The sequence below is a fragment of the Martes martes genome, assembly GCF_963455335.1.
Source record: "Martes martes genome assembly, chromosome: 12".
NCBI lineage: Eukaryota > Metazoa > Chordata > Mammalia > Carnivora > Mustelidae > Martes > Martes martes.
The window spans coordinates 62,330,952-62,353,839 of NC_137900.1; the positions used below are offsets into that span (position 1 = coordinate 62,330,952).

The 22,888-nt window shown below is 43.4% G+C and overlaps 2 protein-coding genes across 7 annotated transcripts in view; both read left to right on the forward strand.

The window, feature by feature from the left end:
* The window catches only part of FRMPD1 (FERM and PDZ domain containing 1), a gene marked incomplete at its 5' end in the record, with an annotated part of 49,001 nt that extends 46,432 nt beyond the window's left edge, over positions 1-2,569 (forward strand). Inside the window, one exon of the mRNA XM_080820618.1 lies at positions 66-2,569. Coding sequence (XP_080676744.1) covers positions 66-2,446 — 2,381 coding nt within the window. The 3' untranslated portion in view covers positions 2,447-2,569. The remainder of the gene's footprint in view (positions 1-65) is intronic.
* Positions 2,570-6,671: 4,102 nt separating this feature from the next.
* On the forward strand, positions 6,672-22,683 carry TRMT10B (tRNA methyltransferase 10B). 6 transcript variants are annotated; one of them, XM_080819748.1, is made up of 9 exons: positions 6,672-6,747; positions 12,958-13,161; positions 13,622-13,730; positions 14,546-14,670; positions 16,307-16,459; positions 17,599-17,677; positions 18,289-18,356; positions 21,534-21,657; positions 22,231-22,683. In XM_080819748.1, the coding sequence occupies exons 2-9, from the start codon at positions 12,976-12,978 to the stop codon at positions 22,383-22,385; spliced, it is 999 nt and encodes a 332-aa protein (XP_080675874.1). In that variant the 5' UTR covers positions 6,672-6,747; positions 12,958-12,975; the 3' UTR covers positions 22,386-22,683. The 6 variants fall into 6 exon arrangements, with proteins under 6 accessions (XP_080675874.1, XP_080675877.1, XP_080675873.1 ...); XM_080819747.1 differs by having other exon boundaries at positions 6,691-6,747; positions 13,592-13,730; XM_080819750.1 differs by having other exon boundaries at positions 6,691-6,747; positions 13,625-13,730.
* The last annotated feature ends 205 nt before the right edge of the window (positions 22,684-22,888 follow it).

Genomic DNA, 22,888 nt, shown 5'->3' on the forward strand with positions numbered 1-22,888 from the left:
CCCAAGTTCTCTAAGTCTCTTTGTTTTTCTTTGTTTCATGTACTCTTTCCTTTCTTGATTCTTAGGGCCCAGAGCTGTTCCTGCTGCAGAACCCAGTGCCACAAGCTTAAAGAATAAATTTAGTACTTACGCCCCTGAGGACAGCCTGAATCCTGGGCCAGATGGAAGAGAACCAAGCAGAAGGGGAGGGGTGAAGAAGTATGCCAAGACACTGAGGAAAAGAAGGTCTTTCTTGCAGACGGACTACACCTGTCAGGTCTCATTTCCCCTAGTGCCCTCAGCCTCTCTGGAGAGTGTGGACGACGTGTGCTACTACAACAGGGAGACTTATCTGGCCCTCAGCGCACCATCCCCAACTGTGTCCTCTCTGCAGGACATGCAAGGTGAGCCCGGCCTCCTAGAGACAAAGGCTCTGGGGCTGCTGGGCCCCTTGAGGAAGACCAAGAGCAAAAACCCAGCCTCCCGGGTCATGGAGATGGAGCCCGAGACCATGGAAACCAAGTCAGTCATCGACTCTCGAGTATCTTCTATTTCTGCCATTCGCCTCCGGATTGACCCCAACCATAAAGAGAGTTCTGGGGATGCCCCCCCGACTGCCACTGTTGCCAATTCCCCAGCAAATACCCCTCCCTGTTCCAACCCAGGTTCATCTGGTGCAGATAATGCTCAGGCAGAGCCTTCCCAAACCTTGTCTCCATTTCAACAGTCGGATGGGAATGCCCCCAAAGAACTCACCCTGGAGCTTGGGGACGGTACCTCCTCCCTCTCCAGTGCTGACCCAAACCCAGATAGAGGCTGCCTGCCCATTAGCCCAGGACCACGTGATGCCTCTCCAGCAGACACTCTAGAGCCAGGGGGAGTCCAGTTGGAAACAGGACTGGGTTCTCTGTTTACAAATCCTATGCAAGAAACTGCCCCCAAATGCACAGAGCCTCCGTTGTCTCCTCCAGTCACGCCTGGAAGTGAATGTATAATAAATTCAGGAGAGAAGACGGCTTCTTTCCCTATGGAGGAGGAACAACCAGGACAGCTACCCCTGGGACATGATGGAGAAGTTACAAACAAATATGGCACCAGCTTATTTCATGATGGGTCTGGGCAAGATTCAGGTGACGCCAAGGGTGACCTGTCGAATGCTGTGCCACAGACTACTGGTGTCAGTGCCCCAGCTGGTAGAATAGTAGCATCCCTCTCCTTGAAGTCTCTTATAACAGAAACTGAGCAGATCCTGCCACATTCCCCCACAGATCCCAAAGGACAAAGCAGAGAAACCCTAAGTCAAGCCTGCCAGGCCCAAGACCAAAAGCTATTGGAAGAGCTGGATTTAGACCCTGACTTCTTGCTTAGGGATCAGACCATTCCATCAGTCTTCCCTCTGGAGGGGGTCAAGACCAAGCCACTTAACCATGTGATAGGGGAAGATACAGCCCCTAGGGACCCTGCGCAGCAGATCTCTTTTAATCCAGGCCCTTCTCTGCCAAAGGCACTAGCATTTCCCCAAAAGGAGCCCCACTTAGAAGGTTCAAACCATTGTTCCCTATCAGAAAACAAAGGCAAAATCCCTAGCGTCAGCCTTCCAGCTGAGAAGTCTTTCCTGTGCTTTGCCCCAGAAAGCCATCCTAAAGTTCCTGCCCGCCTCAGGATGGCCACGTCTTTGGGGTTTGTGGGTGCGAATGAAACGATGGCCCCCAGGATTGGGATGGAGCAGTGCAGCTGCCAGTTCTCGTATGCCACGTGCTTCCGGGGCCTGCAGCCAGACGCAGAGGAAGAAGACAGGGACTTGGAAGTGCACCCCACAGCCCCCCTCACCTCACCGCCCTCTGCAGGCAGCCGGCTGGCCCTGCCCTGGAGGCCTGCCAGGGCCCACAGCTGCAGCGCTGAGCCCCTGTCGAGGAGGAGCCACATCTGGCCAGAGTACTGCTCCAGGGCTCTGAGACAGCTGAAAGCTGTCCCTGCCAGCAGCCCAGAGGGCTTCATGCAACTCACCGAGAGCTTACTGGAATTACAAGATATTCTAGACGCTTCCTGGGGGAATGGGAACAGACATCCCCCCGAGAAGTGCAGCTGGCACTTTTTAGAAAGCCGGAGCCGCCTCTGCATGGGTTCCCAGAAGCTCCTGTCGAGCTGTCAACATGTGATCCGAATGGACCAGTCCCCAGAAGAGATGCAGGGCGCTGTGCGGGACACCTTCCAGCACCTGGTCCAGCTGGCCAGCCTGTGCTTCCAGTTCACAGACTGCGGCCGCTGCTCCAGCCGCCACCGAGAGGCGGCAGGGAACCTGAGGGATGTGGTGTACACGTACCATCAGTTCGTGGAGGCGGCTAAGCTGACCTGCGAGAGAGGCTACCACGACCTGAGTGTGAAACTCTTGGCCCGTCAGTGCACGGCCCTCACGGCTGCCGTGTTCTGTTTGACCCAGAAGTTCCGGGCATCTGCTGCCCTATGAGCGGGCTGTTGGCCCGGGCCCCCGCCCTACCCTGGACACTTTCCTGAGAAGCCCCTCCATTCCTCCGCCCAGCCCTCCAAAATGTTTACTAGAGTATTTGAATAAACTGCTGCTTCCTTCCTGGCCTGGATCATACAGAGTGATGATAAGTTTGGGTCAAATCATTCACTTGTATTCATTCAACCAACATTCATTGGAGACCTCCTCTGGGTCAGGCCATGTGTAGGCACTTAGGGTATAAAGATGAATAAGACAAGTCCCTGCCCCTGGTCAGAATGCTCACAGACCCTCAGGGGGGATACAGATAAGGAGACTGGCCTCAGGAAATTGTACCCTACTAGGAGTTCACCCTGGGGGTATAGTAGCAAGAGGAACTCACAAATTCTCCCAAGATGATAGGGATGAGGGAGGAAGGTTGGGGGGCAGTCACTGAAAAATGGTCTTGACTGCTCAGATCACATTGATTTGACAATAACCTTCACAAATAGGAGTGAATACATGTATTTGATGGACTCTACCTTCATAAGGTTTGGTTTGTAGCGCAGACCTGCGCCCCCCGCAGGCCCGGTATTCTTGGCCGCCTCGCTAGGACAGGCACAGGTGGCCACTAGGTGGCAGTAAGTCCCTTAGTTGCCTGATGACCCCCATCCACCAGTGTGTGCTCTGGGCTTCCTCAGAAATTGACTGCACACTTGAATACCGCACCCTTTTTCTGTTGTAAACATCTAAAACGGCAAACATGAAAACCCTGAGTCAGATTTGCCTTTTTTGAAGAGTAATATTCAAGCAAAAGAAATAGTACCTTTCTCACTGATCCCGGTTGAGCCAGTTAATCCCACTTAATCTTAGTGGGACATTGGACAAGCTACTTAACCCCGCTGTGCTTTGGTTTTCTCTTTACGTATTAAGAACTCCTGCTTTGCAGCGTAGAAATCTAGCAACCTAGTGAATACTCGATAAAAGTCAGTAATAACCCCTAGACTCCATGGATGCCTCTCCTAGGGTGAAACCATTTCCTACATTTCATTTTCAGACTCCAGGAAAACTGATTTCAAGATACCCATGGGACGTCTTTTTCCTTTGGCTTCTCTGTCCAGGCCAAAGCTGGCTTAGTCGCTCACCTGTGGCTACTAGAGCCCATTCAAGGGGTCCTTTTGTCTTTCTGGTACTCCTGATTAGGTGTGGGTCTGCACTGGGCCCCCTAATTCCTCTCCTTTACCCAGAAGCAGCAGGGGGCAGAATGAGAGTGTTAGGTACCTAAGATCTTGGCAATGAGAGGAAAGCAATTTGGGGAGAAGAGAAGATATTCTCTTCCTCCTTGTTACCAGTTACTTGTTAACTAATCAGTTAACCAGTCCTTGTGCCAGGAAAAAGACTAATTTCCTTAGAGGCCTGTTTCTTCTCACACAATAGTTTGAATAACATTTAAATAAGGCTCTCAAACATAGATTTGAAGTGCTTTTGTGGCCATGAAAAGTAGGAACCATAGGACACTGAAATAATAAACATTATATGATGTTAAACAGGACTTGAACACTCTTACCAGCAGAAAGCTCTGTGAAGAGCTGCATAATCTATAGGTTCGCAAATTAAAGGAAGGAAGGAGCTCAGGACTTCAACTCAACCAGGGATTGAATCCTGGCAGTGTTCTTATAGGCACTGCTCCGCGCCTCAGTTTCCCCAACTGACAAAAGGAACTATTACTAGCCTCATTTAGTGAGGGCCTCCAGTGTGCCATACCTTAGATACCTTGAATACATTTTGTTATCAATGGGACAACACCCTAAACTAGAGATTGCTATGTGATACACATTCAGCATTATTGGGAAAAATAATCACGAAGGCAGGAAGAAGACTGTGAAGCCTCTGGCACAGGTACTCAAATGTTTATTTCTGTCTTTCCTTGCTCCCTCCCCCTTCAAATCCATTAACTTTCTTGGGTTGCTACTGTGTGGAGTTAGTAGTTTACTCTGCAGTTCCCATAAGGAGTACTAAGTTCCAGAAGTTCCAGGAAATCCCTCATTGTTGAGAAGCTACAAGGAGGAGTGATGTGGGGGGTGGTCCTGTTCAGCACTTTCTTTGAGATACACAGCCTCCTACATGAAATGGGCAGAATGAGATGCAATGCAAGAGTCCATTGATTCATGACTAAGAAATTAGCAGACATTTACACTTCACGATCCTTTTCCCACTCACCATCACATTCACTGATTCCTTTCTTTACACAGCATTTGTTACACCCATCACAGGTGATGCCTGGTGCAGTATTCTGGGTGTAGATAATTGGGTAAGAATCCTGTCTTCAAGAGCTCCCGGTCTAAGAGATAAGATGACACGTAGAGATAGACCTACAGTATAAGGCATTGTCTGCTCAGGGTGGCCAAAGAGGACAGATAAGGTGGTCTGAGAACTCAAAGGAGAGAACTCATTTTGGAGTGGGGGACAGAGTAGTGATCATGGAAGGATCCTAATACTGTAGGAGGCAGCATTAATTAGAACTATGTCAAGAAGTATTTACTGAGTAGCTACTGAGCATCCCGTCCCAGATTTGGTAGATAGGAAGGTAAGTTTTGGATGTGTTAAGAAAGGAGAAAAAAATCACTTGTTTGCTGATTCTGTATCATGTAAACACGATTCTGTTTGCTGAATCAAATCATCAACATGACAGATGTTTCCTCAGGAACTTAAAATTAGTAGGAAAGACACAGAAAAAAGATTACTGACTGACAGGTGATAGAAAGAAATGAAGAGTGCCAAGATGGGGATGGGATGAGCTAATCTTACCTGGGTGATCAGTAAAGGCCTCTCTGAAGAGCAAAGGTTTAAGCTGAAGCCTTAAGGATAAGAAGGAGCCAGTCATGGAAAAAGTGAGAGGAAAGGGAAAAGTATCTGCAAAGGTCTTTGGTATATTTGAAGCAATTCAAGAAGACAGGTGTAACTGGAACACAGCAAGCCAGAGGCAGAGTGATAGCTGAGGTTGGTGGGGCAGCCAGGAGCCAGGCCAGGAAGGCCTTGGGAAGGTTAGACTTTATATCCAAGTGCAATGGGACGCCACTAGGGTTTGGAATAGGGGAGACACATAATCATCTGGCAAACGGATGTCCGCTGCATTGTGGGAGTTGGGGAATAGGAGTGCAGGGTAGGAGGGGGTGGAAGGAGCAGTGAGACCAGGTCTCAGGACTTTTCTGGGGTGTTGGCCATGAGTTCATTCAAAGGTGAAGAGACACAAGAGCGGTGGCTGGGAGAGAGGAAAGGTACCCAGTTTGAGTGCAAAGTGCAGGGACTGGGAGGTGTGGTGGGAGCCACTGAAGATGGTTTGAGCCACTTTGCAAACCCTGCTGACTGGGAAGCCAGGACCAGCTTCTGAGCTGAGAAGAGAAGTTGGTGCTGGGTTTTAGGAAAAGCCCTCTGAGAGATAAAGAATGTTTACTTTTAGCATTTAAAAATTGCTCCAGTAGCGGATATAGAATGGGACTGAAGGATTAGGGCAGGGTGGGGGTGCTGCAGGAGCTGTTCAAAGAGAGTCCAGAGAGGGAAACGGTGTGGGGTCAAAGAGAGATCCAGCTGGGCTACGGTTTCTTGGGCGGGAGATATTTCCGGTTCATTCATGCTAGGGTCTCTCTGAAAGTGTGAGACCCCTAGGATTGCAGGAATAAAGGGAAGAGTGAAGAGTGGCTGATAGTTTTTATCAGGCCAAAGCTTGGACAAGTCTCCTCAGGTCTTTGAGCCTCGCTTTCTCCGTGGATCTGTAAGGTGAGTTGGATAAAGGAAAATGGTCGGAGGTTAGACTCATTCATTAAAGGTCTAAGCCCGAATATCCCTGTTGTCTGCCAGCCAGGTAGTGGTGAGGGCAGCTATGTGCTCAGGGAAGGCTATGCCGGCTCGTGGGCTCTGCTGCTTACAGGGGAGCCCAGGGGAGGGCAAAGCGCCCAGCCCGTGAGATGAGGGGTGGTTCGAGACTGGTGCAGTTTCACAACGTCCAGCCCTTGACAGCCATCAAAGCCCCCTGTTACCTGCCACAGCCCTGTGAGGTCGGCGAGCGGCTGCGATTGTAACCCCCATCTGACAGCAAGGAAAACAGGCTCAGACAGGCGAGGCAATACCTGGGCGGTACGCAATTCGCTAGTACCAGCGTGGGTGGCGTGGAAGGCAAAGCCTTCCAATGGCCCCTGCTCGCCTGCATGCCAGGCTAAGAACTACAACTCCCAGAATGCCATTCGGAAAGGGGGCAGGAACCGGAAGTTGTGCCGGAGGCGCGGCTTGTTGTGCGCCGCCGAGTCTGTGTGAGTTGAGGGGTTCAGGTACGCTCGGGGCTCGTTGGGGGGCCGGCCTGGGACTGGAGGGGTCTGGCTTGGGACTGTCGCTTCGTTCGTGGGCGGGGCAGACGCCGGGAAACGGCCCTCAACCGTCTTGTCGCCTCGCGTCCTCCGCCTTCTTGGTGCTTTGCCTTGCTGTCTCCCCTCACACTAGCAGCCTGTGGGCCAGGCGGGGCTCACAGGAGGGGTACCCTCGGGCCTGGGGGTCTGGGTGTTCTAGTGCTGAAGGTGCGAGAGGACTGGAGCTGGCTTCGCTGGGCTAAGTTTTAGAAAACGAGAGAAGCGTGCAAGAGACAGGCCCATCACTTAGCGCCCAGGGATACGCTCATCAGGTGGGACTTAGGTTAGAAAACATCTGAGGCCCCTGTCAACTCAGAAGTGGGGGCGGGGAGGGGTGGAGAATTGATTAGGTTAGGAAGTATTTATTGAGCCTCTGTTAAGTACCAAGCCCTTTTCTAGGCATTTAGGGTAGTGTACAAAGCAGACAGAACAGGGCGTTTAACCAGGTGGGATATAGGAATATAGGAATGGGGAATTGCAGATAAAAAGTAAACATGTGCCATGTTAGATAATGAAAATCAGAATAGAATGAGACCGGTAGTTATATAATTATTTGGGGAAAGAGCATTGGAAGTAGAAATGACAGCAAGGGCAAAGACCCCGAAGTGGGAATATCCTTGGTATGTTAGGAGCAGCTAGTAAACCAGAAAGTGCAGAGGACACTTGATGAAGGAGGTAGAGCTTAATGATCAGTATAGCACTGTAAGGATTTCAGTTATGTGCTGTAAGTGAAATGGAGAATACTGCATAGTTCTGAGCAGAAGGGTAACATAATTATCAAACATTTAAGATGCTTTTATTCTGCAGGGCTCAGTACTAGGTACTGGGGTTGTGCACCTGAATTCTTTTTCCTCTCTTCCCTGGAAGGGCTTATGATGTAGTGGGAAAACGGGCAGACCAGCTGTCATGCAAGGCTGAGTCCGACCATTGAAGACCTGTGATGGCAGGGTGGACATCAGTCTCCAATCCTCAGCATGTACTATTATATGGGGTGCTTAGTAACTGTATGTATATGATTAGTAATTAATTGAGTAACCCTAGTACTCAGTACTGGGCCTGTAACAGAGGCTCAGAAAACATTATTTTTTCTTTAAGATTTATTTATGTGTTTGAGAGAGAGAGTACACACATGCAAGCAGGGGGGAATGGGCAGAGGGAGAGAATCCAGGGCTCAGTCCCAGGACCCTAAGATCATGAACTAAGCTGAAATCAAGAGTTGGATGCTTAACCTAGAGCCATCAAGGAGCGCCCAGAAAACACTTTTTAATGAAGAAATGCTAAATCTGGCCATAGATAATGTCTCACACAGATTAAAAACATTTGTTCCTCTGTGATGCCTCATTTCATGGTTGCTTTCTGAGAATCAATAGATGGCAAGCTGCTATTCAATATTTACTGAGCTTCCGTTTCATGCCAGCCCTTGTGCTGGCCACTAACAATTCAGAGATGAAAAAGGTGTGGTCCCTGCCCAAACTGCTATATTGTAGACTCCTCTGGTAGTGGTTGGAATTGCCTTTACTTGATTTTCAATATTGCTGTACCCTGAGTTTCTAAAAAACATCCTCAGGGACTATAGGAACTTGGAGAGAGGAGATACAGGGAGGGGACTAGGAAGAAGGGAATGGGGGTGGTAGTGGTAAAATTCAGTTTAGTTCAACAAACATTTATTCAAACACTCCTATTTGCAAGGTTCTGTATTGTGAGCTATTACAGTGTTCACCGTGTTCACAGTGTTCACAGTCCCTCCTGCAAAGGAATTCAGTTTGGTGGGAGAGAAGACATGAGCACAGACCTTCTAGTTTTCTAAACTAGAAGTTTAGTTTTCTAAACAACAATGGAAAACTCTGCAGCCCCTCCAGCTACTCCAACCCTAGCTCTCTTCTTCCAAGCCAAACTTCTCCAATGAGACCTCCCAGTCATTCCCCAAAAGGGTCTGACAAAGAGGAGGAGCTCAATGAATATTTATTGACTGAATGAATGGACAGACAGAATACAAAAATGCTACCAAGTTCAGCGGAGGGAAAGCACGTGCCTGTTAACAAACTGGCATTCATTTAACAAATTGGTGTGTTTTCTTACCCTAACAAAATGAGGCTGTTAGGTATTGGGCCAGTTAATCTTAAAGTTTTCATTTGTTCTTTTTTTGAATGCCTAAGTGTAGAAAAATGCAGATGACTGATGGTTGGCACAGTAAGATTTGATCAGTCACCTAAAGGAGTGGTCATAACAGGTCTCACTGTCTTTTCTTTTAAAAAAAAGTATTTATAGTCAACATCACTGTTCATATGTGAATAGCACAGCACTTCTGAAATGTCTAAGAATAACTTTGTATTTTCCTCATTTCTCTAGAAATAATACACACTGCTAAATTTCATGTATGCCATAAGTTCATAGTGATACAGTCAATGGTATAAATAAATACATTAAAATTTGTACTGAGTATTAAAGCATTTCTGAGCAAAAGTAAACTTTAGCTTATATAAGAAAATGAACACAATTTCTAATCTGTAACTTTGAAAATCTAGAATGAAGTTTACTTGACTATCTTCAGGAATATATCTGGGGGTCATATGTTGTTCACATGATGTGTGATAAATACTCAAAACTGCTCAGCAGCTTACCTTTTTAGAAAAACTAAAAAAATAACACTGGAGGGGTTTGAACAATCTGTATTTCATGAGCAGTTTTTCCATGTCAGGTAAATGACATATGTCTAGTTCTTGCAACAGTCCTGGGATGTAGTAATATCCCATCTAGTAGAATCTGTGACAAAGAGTTAATAATTTAGGCTATTATCCTACTACTTAGAGGTAGGAAGCTGAGAAGGCTAAATCCTAAGACTGTTGTTTCTACTACAATAGCCTGTTATGTCTAAATGAAAAACAAAACTAAAATTTGGCCTGATTTTGAACATTTGATGGAGTACAAGAAAACAGGATGAGCTCAACACTAAAAATGTTTGCTATGAACATCGGTAAACATTAGAGAACCAGGCGCCTGGGTGGCTATCGATTAAGTGTCCAATTCTTGGTTTCAGCTCAGGTCATGATCTCAAGGTCCTGAGGCCAAGTTCCTTGGTCATTGAAGAATCTCTCCTTCTCACTGTCCCTCTGCCTTTCCCCCTGTGCACATGTGTGTGCACATGCTCTCTCTCTCTCAAATAAGATAAATATCAAAAACCACAATATAATCCTCGGATACTGCTTGGCTCTGCAGTGGGTAATATTTATACAGTTAATATAAATGCAGTTTATTGGTTTACAAATTTTAGAAACAACCAAGGGGATAGACAAAGCCCAAAAGGATTAGTTTTGATGACACAAGGTAGACTCTGTCTTGAACATTTAAATTAAAGCTTCAGCTTGCCGAAATGGAAACATTGAAGGAAGAAGAGAGATAGAGGGAAAGATAAGGGTGTTTATGTTCAGAGCCTAACCTTGAGATTGTTGAACAAGAAGTAGTAGTTTAAAGATATTCTTAAACATAGTAAAGATGTCTTCTAATAGTTGTCATGACAGAGGTAGGTATTGGATTTACCTTCCTAGGATTAAAAAAAGCTGTAGAGTTGGACAGATTATATGAAGAAACTGTTTTCAAGCATTGGATGATAGGCAGGACAAGACTGTTACCCTTGAGAGAAATGAATTTAAGGTGGATTATAGGCCTAAATGTAAAAGCCAAAATTATAAAGGTTCTAGAAAGGAACATAGAGTCTCTCTGTGCTTTTAGGGTAGGCAAAGATTTCTTAGAGGACACCGAAAGCATTAACTATAAAAGAAGAGAATGATAACTTAGACTTGATTAAAATTTAAAATTTCTGCTCAACAAAAAGCAATGTTAAGAAAATAAATAGACAGAAAAAAGGAAGAAAATAAATAGACCACAGACTGGGAGAAAATATTCTCAATACACATGTCTGATAAAGGACTTGTATCTAGAAATATGTTAAACTTCTACAGCTCATTAATAAAAAGATAACTTAAAAATGAGCAAAAGACTTGGTCAGAAATCTTAACAAAGATATATTATGAATGACCAATAAATTGCCTGAAAAAGTGCTCAGTATCATTATCAAAATAATGCAAATTGAAACACAACTAGATTCTACTGCACAAGAATGGCACAGATTAAGAACTCTAACAACAGCAAATGTTGGTGATGTGCAGAGCATCTGGAAGTCTCCTTCGTTGCTGACAGCACTGTGAAATGGTGCAGTTACCTTGGAAAACTGATGGCAGTCTTTTATGAGTTAAATAGGCAACTATCCTGTGCCCCATCAACTCTACTTACTTAGCCAACAGATATGAGAACATATATCCACAAAAACACTTGTAAGAGAATGTTCATAGCAGCTTTATTCATAGTAGTTCCCAAATTGGAAAAATCTCCAATGTCCATCAACAGGAGAATAAACAAATTGTGATACAGTCATACAGTGGACTTCTGCTCAGTAATTAAAAGGAATAAACTTACTAATATATGAAGCAACATGTATGAATCTCAAAACATGTTGAGGGGGAAAATGTCAACATCACTGGTTGAATCCATTTGTATGTTTTATAACAGGCACAGTTAAATCTATGGTTATAAAAACAAACAACGGTTGCTTTTGGCTAGTTGCGGGAATGGGATGGAGTTTGACTTGGAAAGTGCAGAAGGCAAGGAACTTTCTAGAGTGATGGAAATGTTCCATATTTTGATGAGGGTGTGAGTAAGACAGGCCCTAAGCTTTTGTCAAAAATTCATCAAACTAGTATATTCCCCCCCCCACACACACACACATTACTGAGTTATACCCTGAAAATCTTTGCATTTTACTGTATGTAAATTATACCTCAAAAACATTTTAAAGGTCAGTGTAACTAACAGAAAAATAAAAAATAAGAGGTGATTTGAATTCTAGTGTTTCATAGGGAGTTGATAAAATTCAAAGTTGATGATTCAAGCAGTAACAGAAAGTATATGATTTCAGGTTAAGGAGTCAATTACCAAATGAACTAAAAACATCTGGTTAACAGGTTGCCACTAGAGGTGGGAGGGGTTGGAGTGAGGATCATTACTTTGCATTATAACTAGGTCTTTTTTTTATATGCATGGATTGTACTACACAGATTTCCTTTTGCAAAGATAGAGTTTTCCAAAGATGGTGGTAGCACACTGGACTCAGGAGCAGCCAGAAGCAAAGGACAGAATGTTCTTTGTGACACTTAGCTATAGACTAGAGCATTTTATACTCACAACTTTTCCAGGGATTTTGAACAGCACTTTGAAATTATGGCATTGCTTAAGTGTGCCATAGCAGTGGTTCTCCATATTTTCCCACTTCAGCACTTCTGATGGATATTAATATTCTCAAGGTGACTGTGGCTTTCAGCTGCAGGGATACTTAACTGAGTTGGGAGAGGGAATACATCGTTTGGAAAAACAAATTGTGAAACATCACCAGCAACCTGGAAGAATTCTTGGTTGATTTTGGGTAACTCTTCACCATAGTTTTTGGCTAGCTCTTATTCTAGGATATTTCTAGTATTGGACTGCATATAGTACGTGCTCAGTAAATGTTTGCTAGAGGAATAGTTTTTAATAGAAACGGAAACATAATGGAGGAGATGACTTTTGTCATTTCTGCCCCACCCTCAATACTGAATGCATTTAAAAAAAATTTTTTTTAAAGATTTTATTTATTTGACAGAGACACAGCAAGAGAGGGAACACAAGCAGGGGAAGTGGGAGAGGGAGAAGCAGGCTTCCTGCAGAACAGGGAGCCAATGTGGGTTTTGATGACCTGAACTGAAGGCAGACGCTTAATGACTAAGCCACCCAAGTGCCCCACTGCATACATTTTGAAGAGCAGAATAAATGACTTAATTACCTGGGTCACTGCAGCAGTGAATAATTGGTGAGTGCTTGGAGTTGCCAGGAAGTGTGTTTGTCCAAGAAGTGGATTTAGCTTCCTGACCCATTTCTCTGGAAGACACCGATACTTTTCTCCATTCAGTAAATCTGTGTAAATACCTTCCAGACTTATTCAGCAACACAGTAACACTATTGACATTTGGACATAGGGAAATACCTCTGTAAGAGAAGTAATGTAATGTCTCCCATCATTGTGCCTTTCTCTAACCTGGGTGAAAGGGACAGAAGACAAAGCACATGGACTGGAAGTTGGAAGGGAGTGCTCAGAAAACAGACTCACACGTGCTGCAGGAGCAAGAAGTCATCCTAGAGGACACAGGCGAAGATAGCATCTCTGAAAGCTTCCGGCTTCTACAGATCGATGTGGAATGCGAGCATCGGGAGGGAGAAATGCTGCCCACAGGCGGTACAGTGTGGTGTTCAGTAAGTGTAGCCTGGCTGTGGGCTCTGGGATCATGCTTTGTCCCAGAGACTCCTTGTATAAGGGTAGGTCCTAGTAACAAAAAGACTAGGAATGAGTTTGGTATGTTCCAAAATTGGATGAATTTCCCACTAACTGGTTTAAGGTTTCAGTTCCACTTGAGTCCTAAGAAGAGTAAATCAAGTTCAAGAGGAATTTTTGATATACCTCGGAAGGGTCAAGAACTCTAAACTCTGCTTTAGGCCCTGTCCCTGATACATTTACTTTGGGCACATCACATCTCTTTCTTGGGTCTCCGCTTTCTCTGAACATAATCCAGTCTTTTTTTTTCTTTATTTGACACTAATAGCCTGTTTCTCTCCTAACTTTAAATCTGATTTAAAAAAATAAATAACTTTCGAATATTCATTTTCCATTTTGGTGCTTACGAAGTTCTCAATTTTGTTTTCTGGACAACATAAGAAGAATGTCCAAAGAAAACAGAGACACTGGGAAAAGATAGTTGCAGCAAAGAAGAGCAAAAGAAAGCAAGAGAAAGAAAGAAGAAAGGCCAATCGTGTAGAAAATTCAGGTAACAATAAATCAGATTGCTGGCATAATCATTTATATCTTACAGGCTGGTATTTGCATGTTCCTAGGAGAGTAGGAATTGTGGTTTTAAGTAAAAACAAACATCTTGGAGGTAGAATCTGTTGTTGGAAATCAAAGTATCAATGAAAGCAAAATTTAAGGCTGCCTTTCACATTATCTAGTGCACATATGTGTTTATAAGCCCAGAAGTAGAAGGAATGATAAAGTTAGCAGCTAACATTTATTCAGTGTTACGTGCTAGGTTCATTACTAAGAATTTTACATGCATTACCCTAAGGGATAGGTGCTTTTATTATCCCCATTTTGTAGGTAAAGAAACTGAGGCTCAGAAATTGAATAACATACCCAAGATTATGTAGTAATAATTGAATGGGCTGAACTCTGATTTAGACCCAGCAGCATGCTCCAGAGCCCACACTCCATACCACTCTGCTGTCCCCAAATGAATACTTTGCATGAGTTTCAAGCTTCTCTTTATATACAAAAAGTACTCACTTGGTGGGAAGATTTGTTTCTTACTGAATATATTCCTCGGTTTTCCCACTTTTATTTCTTTTTTTTTTTTTTGAAGATTTTCTTTATTTGAGAGAGAGCGAGAATGAGAGAGAGAGAGCGAGAGCATGAGAAGGGGGAGGATCAGAGGGAGAAGCTGATTCCCTGCCAAGCAGGGAGCCTGATGTGGGATTTGATCCCGAGACTCCAGGATCATGACCCGAGCCGAAGGCAGTCGCTTAACCAACTGCGCCACCAGGCACCCTGCCCCACTTTTATTTCTTTCTGATATTTCTATTCTAGGCATCTGCCCCCAGCACAGCAAACGTTTTCTGCGATCCTTAACCAAGGAGAGACTTTTGGAAGCCAAACACTCAGGACCAAGACTCTGTATTGATCTGAGTATGACCCACCACATGTCTAAGAAGGTAGGATATCCATTAAGCTCCAAATTCCTGCTCACATGAGTGAGGTCCAGAAGAGAGCAGCTTTGACAAAGAGTATGACCAGTTCCAGCCTCTGTAATTCCATAGCAAACCAGCAAAAAGAGTTTGTTTTTTTACACATGGCTACTCTGTTCCAAGATGGCTGTTGTTAAGAATCAGGAAGAGACTAGATATCCTCTGGTTTAGTTTGCAAAGTTTTATCTTATCTTCTCTTTTGAGCCCCACACCATTGCCTCTGTGTATATGGTGTCCACAGTCTAGATGGGGTCTTTTCATGTTCAGTCCTCCAGAGATGAAATCTGGCTTTCTGCTGGGAAAAGGAATACTTGCCTGGTTGCATGTGGGGAGGAGATGACCTGGTGGGACACTTTCCTGCAACCTACGTGTTTTAATCATTTTCCATTCACCCTATTGTGAAGGAGGGATTCCACCCTAGGGTTCTAGGGATGGCTGAAGAATACACACTTGACATTGGACAGGTAAGAGTGATAGCGGTTTATTAGTCACTTGTACTCAGCACAGGGGGGATGACACTGCATGCTAGGCAGGGCCATGTGGGGTTCCACTCGGGAACAGAATGAACAACCAGGGGCTGTGGAAGGAAGGGTTTGTAGTGTCATGAGGGTGGAGTATCGCCTTGGTTCCTGCAGGAAGATGTGATTGATTTGCTGGGAATAACTCTGTGGGCTAGCAGGGAATTGAAACCCGGTACTTGGGGATAAGTAGGAACTATGTTTGGACCTTTGATAGAAAGGATTGTTTAGCTAGGGGACCTTATCCAAGGGAGCAGAATTGGGAGAAGAACTTGCAGCTGGGTTTTTCAGGGACCACCTGGTTTTACCAGATGTGTAGGCAACACACGGTAGTGGGCCTTCGTTTTAGGCCTTACATCACAAAATGGATTTTTGTTTGCCAACATCTCTATTATATGTGCTCCTGTTTGCGTGTTTTTCAGAGGAATCAGTTCTAAGACTGAAGATCTGGGGTTCTGACATGGAACCCCAGCCTTCTGAAAAGGTCAATGAAGAATTTTCTACTGTTTATATTAATTGAGATGTCAGATTAAATCAAACCCAAAGTGTTTTTTCTCTCCTCAGGCCAGACTGTGAAACTACCTTTCCTTAGGGTTTTATCTCTGAATCAGGATGGAAAGTTAAAATTTCTGACCCTAGTACATCACCAAGAGTTAGAGAGAAGGTGCTAAGTTTATCTGATGAGTATAAAAAAAAAATGTATAGTAATCTAACCTTTTTAAAGTGAATAGTAAATATCACATGGTAAGATTTTAGTAATGAGCTGAAAGCACAATTCCATATACCTTATTAGATATATAACACCAGGTCCAGAAGGAGGGAGAGTTCTCAGTCTTTCCATTAACTCACTATTTCCGGGCTAGTATCATTACCTTAACTTTGATCTGTAAGGTGTGTGGCATGCATTTTACTTTACTGCATGAACACACATAACACATACTAGCTCCTGGAATAAAAGGGGCCATTCTAATTCATGAGATTTCCCAGAGTAGCATTCAGTGAACTTAATGAGTAACCGTTTGTTGATAATGAATTTAGAAAGAGTGGGCATGTTTCCAATCTAAACTGTCCTAATTTCTTTGAAGGAATTAAGTAGACTGGCTGGACAGATCCGAAGGTTGTATGGTTCAAATAAAAAAGCCAGCAGGCCATTCTGGATCTACCTCACTGGATTCACAACAGACAGTCCCCTGTATGAAGAGTGTTTAAGGATGAATGATGGATTTTCTAGTTACCTGGTAAGCTTCATTGTGGATATTACTTGAAGTGTCCTTTGAGAAGTAGGTTGTGTGGTAATAGTAAATTTTTTTAACTGTTTCATTTTTGGTATAAAAATGTGTGGATTATTTTCACTGTTGCAATCTAAAAAACTTTAGAAACCTCTCATCAGTTCTTACATTTCCAAACTTTCATCCTTGCACCGCATTGGCAAGCTAATATTACCGGTCTCTAGGACTATATTTTGTGTCTTGTGTATCGTATGCTAGACTGTATACTCCAGGAATGTTTTGGGGAAATGCCAAACCTTTCTTATTCATAGTAGTGCAGGAATTGGGAACATGAGTTGTAGGGAAAGAGAAAATCCTTATGGTAGGAGCGTGGATTCGAGATGAGTTTTAGGGAATACTCAGTTACTTTTTACCTCTTGCCCTAGGGGCTCATGAATGTAGTGATTATAACAGAGACAACAGTCCAGATCACTTCCTAAGAAGTGCCACGAAAAATGTCTCGTGTGTTTGTGTGGCATAACTGGGCCTGGTGGCGTGAACTTTCCTAGGGAGGTCTGCAGAGGCAGGAGCGTGAGAGGTACCCTGTGAACCCCTGCACAGTTAGCTGTGGTCACTGTTAACCGTCTGAACAGTCCATCCTCTAGTATAACCATTTCCAGCTTTTCTTCTCTCTGCGTGTTTTATGCTTCTTGTTTGTGAGCCCAGCAGACCCACTCTTAGGGCTACAGAGTTCCCTTGCTTTCCCGTCTTCATGCCTTTCTTTGGTGATTCTCCCCATTTTCAGTGCTTCTTCCTTTTTGTATGTGTCAGTCATTCTCACCTCTCTTTAGAAACCAAGTTCCAGCATTCCCTTCGGTAGAAGGCTGTCACTGGTATTGTCACTCCCTCATCTGTTGTCCTGGGGTAGCCTTCCTGTACATCTGTTAGGGTCTCTTGTTACTCTCTGTCTCATTTTGTAGGGTTGGGTGTCGTCCTTTCTACTTCCCTCCTCAGCTGAGCACTTTCTGAGAACAGATTGTCAGACATGTGTCCCGTGGATGCACACAGGGCCATGCCTAATAGAGAATAGGTGCCTGGTAACTAGTTGCTGCAGTGTGGGCTGCGTCGTAACCTAGTTCACACTACATTGGATTATTTACATTTTTCAGCTAGACATAACAGAGGAAGACTGCTTTAGTTTATTTCCTCTGGATACCCTTGTGTACCTGACTCCTGACTCAGAACACGGTATGTACTTTACTGCATGGATTCATGTAGCACTTTGTTCTTAGGCCTGTGTTTGATTATTCCTTGTGTCAGAACTTGTTAAAGCCACCCAAGGTGTATCCAAAAAAAAAAAAGAATGAACATTAATTGCACACATCTTAGGGTGGATACATCACTATGCTTTTGGTATGTGCTGCTGTGTGTGCACAGCTGTACAGATGTAGGGTCTCCAGCCTCGACTGGGCCTTGTGAGCTACTGGCAATCTTTCCCAATTTCTCCAGTCAGCTCCCTTCCTTGGCCTCTTGGATCAATGTTAGATACCTGTTTTTTCCAGAAAATCAACTATTTCACATAATTTCAAATTGATTGGTATCAAGTTAATCTTAGTATTCTTTTCTGATTATTTCAGATTCCTCTGTCATTTTAATTTTGTCTCTTTTCTGAATCCTAACGTTGATTTGAATCGACTACCTTTTTTTGTCTTTTCAGAGAATGAGCAAATCTGTTACCTTTTGGTTTTCTATTTCATTAAGTTTCTACTTTTATCATTAATAATTCTTTCCTTTTACTTTCTTTGGATTTAGAAATTATAAAACCGATTTGATCTCAATGGCCTTCATTTTTTCATTAGCTCTTGAAGATATTGATCTAAACAAAGTTTACATCCTTGGTGGACTTGTGGACGAAAGCATCCAGAAGGTAAATGTACATTTTAGACCTAACAACTATATTTTGAAAAGCGGGGCTTACTTTCAGAGGCAGCTGCCCTATCGTAATCTTACACAAAAGGCCTAAAAACACAGAGAATAGGAAGAAGGACCCCATCCTGCCTAGGTTGGCCCTTCCACTTGTGAGGCTCCCTGTCATCGTCAGTGTTAGCCATCCCCTGACGTGACAGTCCTATCGGGAACCAGAATGGGGAGTGTTTGGTAATTACATAAATAGCCATGTTGAACACCTCTCTTCTCTCCTCTTTTCGGTTCTGCAAGGGTAACTCTGATCTTGACCAGCGAAGCATTGACTCACAATTCTTACCAGCTATTTTGTTCTTTGTGAGAAAGGAGTTTGCTCCTTCTTAGGCCATCTTTTCTGCTGACATAAGACTTATCTCATAATCTCAATGTCAATAGGACTATCCAGATTTCTTTTGTTCAGTTGAAATTTTATTGGAATAATTGGAGTTTTGAAATATGTTTCTGTTACATACATACTGAGATAATTGTTTAGTTTATATTGCTAATTAACATATTGCCTATACAATAAACAGATATAATAGTTAAAGTGTATAAAAAGAACTATAGCAATGAGTAAGTCTCCCTCCCATCCTTGTCCTGCAGTGCCCCCCCCACCTTGAGGCAACCACTGTTTTCTTTTTTTTTTTTAATTTTCTTTAAAAAAAAAAAATATATATATATATATTAAGATTTTACTTATTTATTTGAGAGGGAGAGAGAGAGCATGAACAGGGGTTGGGGAGAGGGAGAAGCAGGCTCCCTGCCAGGGAGCCTGATGCAGGACTCAGTTCCAGGACTCTGAGATCATGACCTGAGCCGAAGGCAGACGCTTAACCGACTGAGCCACCCAGGCACCCCAATCACTGTTTTCTTGTGTATCCTTCTTGATACAGTCTGTGATAACACAAGTGTTTGTTTGTGGGTGTATTATATATATATATATTTTTTCATATATATAAGTGTATTTTATATATTTTTTCATATCCATATGAGATATATACACGTTTAATACAGATGATACTTAACTGAATTGCATGCATTCTAGAAAAGTCAGTGTTCCATGACTCAATAGTGATAATCTAAAAAACAGGTGGAGGGTGGAGGTGGAATTCTAAGAATGCCAGCTATTAAATGAGAAATACATATTAGAATTTGAGAAATTGTTATTTTGTCACTCTGAATGCGAGACATTCTGTAAGACAATTGGACCTCACTTTCAAAAAAGCCAACAGTATGAAAACTAAAATAGTTAGGGGGGCTGTTTTAGGTTAAAAGACATTAAAAAGACATAACAGCCAAATGCAGTCTCCCACAGCAGAGTGACATCCCCTTTTTTGAGGCAAAGTCTAGCAGGTCAGTGAGCAATGTATGATCAATAGATGTGCAGTTTCAACACACTGTCTTATCTTTCCGGCAGTATTTAAATTGAAAAATAATTGGCATAATGATTTGCCAGAGGTATAGAATTTTTTGGTTATTACTGGAGAATTTGACTTCCTCATAGAAAGTATGCTGAGCACATTTCTTCAAGGGGAATCGTTTTATCTTTAAATGTTCAGAGAGCAGAAACTGGACTGTGAGCTCCTCCCAGCATCCAAGTCTCCTACTAACTTGGAATTCTTGTACTCCAGTTCAAAGTTATTGTAAAAGAATAGACTTTAAAAAAAAAAAGACCAAAAGTAAATAAATAAAATCATAGACCTTGTAGGTAAAGGAGTGTTATCCTTCAAGGAAGTCTTTTGAGCAGCTGTACCTTTTTTTCTCTGACTTGCATCACATAACACATTTTGGAAGTTCTCTCTTGGAACTGTGTCTCATGTGAGTCCGAGAAGCAACTAGTCCAGTGTTAGGACCTGCTGCTCCAGTTGGTTAGACCTCACTCGAAGTGGCCGGTCAGTTACAGTTACAGCCCTGTAGGAAAGGATATCAGCAAGCTCGAACAAATTCAGAAACATTTGGCCTGAATGTTGAAGAGACTCAAGACGTAAGTCGTGGTCAAGGGAGAGGCGACAGAACCGAGACTACTGGAAGGGTGCAGAGGGGCACAATCACTGCTGTCGAGAACCTGAACCGCTTTCTTATGGAAAAGCCATTTTACTTGCTTGGTGTGGCCCCAGGGGGATGGAACTAGGACAAATGAGTGGAACGCTCAGGGAGAACACAATTTGGCTATCAAGAATTTCCTTTTAACCTATACTATCAAAATTGTAATAGGTCTCCCCAGAATGCATGGAACTCCCTGTCACAAGGATTGTCCACTTAAGGACAGCCCACTTGGGAAGGAGGCCACAGAGGATAGACAAAAGATTGGATGGATGTTTGGAGTGGGTATTGAGGCCCCTTCCAAAACCAAGGATGTTAATTATCCCAATAATCTAAACCTTTGTCTTTAATCCTGAAATTATAAGTAGGTAGATGATCTTTCCAGAGCTACTTACAAGATAGCAAATATAATCTGAACTTCAGTTCACGATTCAGGGACATCTTTAAAGGGATATTAGTTACTCTACTCCGATCTTAATGGCCTCAGATTTTGGGGGGGTTTGGTGAGTTCTTAAGACTCCTTTCTGCAGTTTTCAGAACCTTCCTTTTAATTGGACTGTGTGCTCTCACACCTTAATGCTGTCTTGTTGCTCACGGTGTTTCTGACTTGAATCCTCTCTCTCTTGTGTCTAATTTGCTGGTGCCAAATGGCTCTAAGCTGAAAACTCCAGATATCCAGAATTGTGTCTTACTGGGTTAGAGTCAGGAGTGTTCTCCTCTGATTGATTAAACTGCTTCAACTTCTGGATGCAGATTGTGGCTGCAGATATGCCTCTCTTGACTTATTTCCTTCTTGGTTGTTAGTAGTAGTAAATGGAAACTAGTGGATAGATGAGTCCCAAGTGAGATTATTTGCTGCACAAGCCGTTTCTTATGTGGAACAAGTAAATACTCTTCATTATCTGAAGTTTCTTCCATCTTGCCATAGGCCACTGATTTTTAATACACTTACCATTTAATTATGATTACAGATGGAAATTAGAGTGGTGGTAAATGGGTTTCTCACAATTTGTTGTGCATATTACAATGAGAATACCTTCGTCTTTTTTTTTTTTACCTTTGTCATTTAAAAAAAAATATATTTAACTGTGATTCACAGAAGGTGACATTTCAGAAAGCCCGAGAACATTCTGTCAGGACAGCCCGCTTGCCAATCCAGGAATACATGGTCAGACACCAGAATGGGAAAAACTATCATTCAGAGATATTGGCCATCAATCAAGGTACTGCTGACATGGCCCGCACTTAACGTGTGTTAGTGCTGGTGCTACTTCTTTGCATTGTGTGGAAGTATAAATGGCCCTTGAAGCAGGCACCCCCGCCCTGCCACCGGGACTGGTATGCTCAGATTTTATTGCATGCACTTTGTGACAGGTACTCTGGCCTTTTGGAGGCATTTTTCGTTTTCTTCTTAGATCCCAACTATGTTAAAGATGGTTGAAATTTGTCCTGTGGCCTAAAATGCCCTGGATTCAACCCGTCATTGAACAGTGAATTCCTATTTGTCCTTCTTCAGTCCAGGGGCATCTCGGCTGCTCCCTTCCCCCTCTCGGCCATGTCAGGGGCTCTCCTTTGTGTTCCCATTGTACTATTTCCCTCTCAGTGTCGCAGCACTGTCTGTTCACAGGCCCATCTCTCTCCGTGTGGGCTCAGGTCCTTGTGGAGAAGTGGGTCCGTGTGTGGTGCAGAGAAGCTTGTTGAAAGAAATAGTCCAGAACACCCTTTTCCTCATTTGTCCTTTACCAGTTCTTTTTCCTCAGTGTGGTCACTGTGTTTTCTTTTTGCCCTTCTCACAGTATTTGATATCCTGTCCACATACTTTGAGACTCAAAACTGGCCTGAAGCACTGAAGAAAGGAGTTTCTTCCAGAAAAGGCTATGTTCTTCAGAACTCCATGGATGACGGACAGCCCGAGAAGCTGCCAGAGGCAAAGTTGCTGGAGGTGTCTTGACTGAAAAGCAGAGCAGAGGCTGGCGATGGCACACACTTGCCTTTACTTGTCATCTTGGATTGCCACTAGAATTTAAGTTACTAAGAACAGGGACCACATTTTATGCTCTTTTCTATCTCCCATAGTGCCTAGCTCACAGGAAGAGCCCAGATATGTTGACTAAGTAAAAAGTTTACATAACAAGGAATTAGCCCTCAGCTACCTGGCTTTGGATGTATTAATTCATCTTTTATATACCTATTTGTGAAATACCTACTCTTTAGAAGTAGCTTAACAATTAAATAATTATTGTTATATTAAGAGTTTTATTTTCACTCAACTGGCATCATAACATTGTAGCACTTCCTCCGGCCTCCTCTGATCATGGGGATTTTCCCCAAATCAGTAGTACACTCTGCGTGTTTTGCAGAATCAGCCTGTCCTAACCTACCCTGCTTTTAAACCCCCATAACACTTTGTTCCCACTTGTGGCTCCTACCCCATCTCTCCTGCTCTGAGTATGG

Coding starts and splice junctions, on each gene's coding strand:
- TRMT10B (XM_080819747.1), top strand. CDS start 12,976: ATGGACTGGAAGTTGGAAGGGAGTGCTCAGAAAACAGACTCACACGTG. Junction 13,162..13,591: donor GCGGTACAGTGTGGTGTTCA/GTAAGTGTAGCC, acceptor GTGCTTACGAAG/TTCTCAATTTTGTTTTCTGG. Junction 21,658..22,230: donor GATATTGGCCATCAATCAAG/GTACTGCTGACA, acceptor CCCTTCTCACAG/TATTTGATATCCTGTCCACA.